Genomic DNA, 2,694 nt, shown 5'->3' with positions numbered 1-2,694 from the left:
GGCATGAACGGCTGGGTGAGGGTAGCATTTTCCTGAGTGCCCGGCTGTCTCTCCACTTGCCTCCCTCAACCAGAACCTCACTGCATTTTTCCTTGTTTCTCTACTTGTCTGTGATATTGTTGTTGTCTTGTTCTCTCAGTCAGGCTCTCTGGGGATGGGAGCTGCAGCAGCCAAGTCAGGCACGGCTCTTGTCATTCCTCCCAGGCAGGTGTGTCCATGGGAATGAAGTGCCCAAGCTCTCTTCTGACCTGTGGGGCTGTGGGCAAAGGAGTCTGTGTGGCTGGGGAATGAGCTGAGCCTCCCTTACTGAGATATCTTCAACAGGACACGTGGGTATCTCCTTGGCGTGTCCTTCCAAGCTCTGAGCTGCCCTCCAGGATGCAAATCTTTCCTACAGCATCTTTGTGTTCTCTCAGTGCCCCATGGAGAAGCACAGAGATGCTACAATGGAGGAAATGCTGCTGGGTTTGTGAAATCAACTCTGTGCGTCCTTGGTGAGAAGTGGGGTGCCGAGCCCTTGCTCAGATACCTTAAGAAAGGGTAAGACATTTAGTGATCGCTCTGCTCTCAGCAGAAAAGAAGCCAATTTTCAAGGGAGGAGAGCGTGATTGCCCTCTAAAACCCAAAGGTGCAAGTGCAGGAGAGTTGGGAACAAGCCCGTCCAGCCCCCCCTGAGCTTGCCCTAAGCCACAGCGAATCCTTTTGCCTCTTAGGTCTTACAGTTGCTAACTCTGAGCGCAGGAGAAATGTGGGGGATTTCTGGCTTTGGAGAACCAGTCATGATGTGTGGGTAGGAAGAAAATTCCCTGAACTCAGTTCTACCACCCACGTTGTTTCAAACTGGAAGTGCAGATGCTAACAAGCCCTTCTGCATTAGGAATGGTTTAGTCTCACAAATTCCAAATATCCTCCCGAGCCCCTCTGCCACATTCCAACGTACCCACTGCAGCAGGGCAGGGATGACTCCTGAAGCGGCCAAATGCAGAGGCCTGGCTGTTCACAGCACTGGCAGCCAGCACAAAATGAAGCTCAAGTCAGGGATCTGAAAGAAGGTTGCAGAGGGACAGTCTACAGGAAATGGCGTAGGTTTTCCTCAAACAAGCCTGTCCTAACTTGTTGCTTTCTTTTCCTCCGAGAACAGTGCCCCATGCCCAGAGGAAGCAAATGCCCAACAGCAGCTCCATCACCCAGTTCCTCCTCCTGGCATTCGCAGACACACGGGAGCTGCAGCTCTTGCACTTCTGGCTCTTCCTGGGCATCTACCTGGCTGCCCTCCTGGGAAACGCACTCATCATCACCGCCACCGCCTGTGACCACTGCCTCCACACCCCGATGTACTTCTTCCTCCTCAACCTCTCCGTTCTTGACCTGGGCACCATCTCCACCACTGTCCCTAAATCCATGGCCAATTCCCTGTTTGACACCAGGGCCATCACCTACTGGAGATGTGCTTCACAAGTCTTCTCTTTGGTCTTCTTCACTGGTGCAGAGTACTCCCTTCTCACCGTCATGTCCTATGACCGCTACGTTGCCATCTGCCAACCCCTGCACTACGGGACCCTCCTGGGCAGCAGAGCTTGTGTCCACATGGCAGCAGCTGCCTGGGGCAGTGGGTTTCTCAGTGCTCTCCTGCACACGGCCAATACATTTTCCCTACCCCTCTGCCAGGGCAATGTCCTGGACCAGTTCTTCTGTGAAATGCCCCAGATCCTCAAGCTCTCCTGCTCACACTCCTACCTCAGGGAAGTTGGGCTTCTTGTGGTCAGTGTCTGTTTATCATTTGGTTGTTTTGTGTTCATTGTGGTGTCCTATGTGCAGATCTTCAGGGCCGTGCTGAGGATCCCCTCTGAGCAGGGACGGCACAAAGCCTTTTCCACGTGCCTCCCTCACCTGGCCGTGGTCTCCCTGTTTCTCAGCACTGCAGTGTTTGCCCACCTGAAGCCCCCCTCCATCTCCTCCCCATCCCTGAACCTGTGTGTGTCATTTCAGTACTCAGTGGTGGCTCCAGTACTGAACCCCCTCATCTACAGCATGAGGAACCAGGAGCTCAAGGATGCCATCAAAAAAGTGATTCCATGGACATTTTTGAACAATGAAAAAATTATTCCCTCCCTCCACACTTGAGTCCCAAGTAATCTGATTCCACTGGTTTTGGCTTTCTCTTGTATTGTGTTTTTGTGTCTGGTGTTGTGGGATTCTTGATTTTTTTTTTAATTTTTTTTTTGAGTAGGGGTGTTTCTTGTCTTTTTGGGGGTTTGTTTTTGTTTTTTTATTATTATTATTTTATTTGTTTGTTTCTTTGCTTTTTCCTTGTTTTTTTTTTTTTTTTTTTTTAAATATCATTATTGTTTTCATTTTTGCTGTTGTTATTTATGGTTCTTATGTTCCTTGACAAGTGTTTGGTTTTCTTTCACTTCATCCAAGGCATGTGCCTATTTTGTGTCACTCCTGCCCTTATAAAAGTGTGTTAACACTTGCTCAGAGCTGGTCTCTTCATCGCATCTCTGTAATAAAACGGGATCCCTCCAGCGCAGCGCTTTCAGGCTGGGCTCCTTCTCCAGAAAGGCCTGAGGAACCACACCCCTGAAGTTCCTCTTCCTCTGTGTTGTAGGGAGTAAAAAGCTCAGTGTCTTTTTGTGACCTTTTAGAGACATAGGACTGGATTTATGAGCCAGCGCCTGGTGACAGGGAAGA

At 49.9% G+C, this 2,694-nt stretch overlaps 1 protein-coding gene across 1 annotated transcript; it reads left to right on the top strand.

Annotated features, from left to right (window-relative positions):
• The first annotated feature begins 1,164 nt into the window (after nucleotides 1-1,164).
• On the top strand, nucleotides 1,165-2,124 carry LOC141478471 (olfactory receptor 14C36-like). The gene has a single exon (XM_074167514.1). It carries the CDS (start codon nucleotides 1,165-1,167, stop codon nucleotides 2,122-2,124), a length of 960 nt encoding a protein of 319 aa, XP_074023615.1.
• The last annotated feature ends 570 nt before the right edge of the window (nucleotides 2,125-2,694 follow it).

Source organism: Numenius arquata, unplaced genomic scaffold (assembly GCF_964106895.1).
Source record: "Numenius arquata unplaced genomic scaffold, bNumArq3.hap1.1 HAP1_SCAFFOLD_49, whole genome shotgun sequence".
Lineage (NCBI taxonomy): Eukaryota > Metazoa > Chordata > Aves > Charadriiformes > Scolopacidae > Numenius > Numenius arquata.
This window is presented reverse-complemented; position numbering and strand designations above follow the sequence as displayed.

What these genes read in the sequence shown, in the direction of transcription:
- LOC141478471 (XM_074167514.1), top strand. Translation starts at nt 1,165, where the DNA reads ATGCCCAACAGCAGCTCCATCACCCAGTTCCTCCTCCTGGCATTCGCA.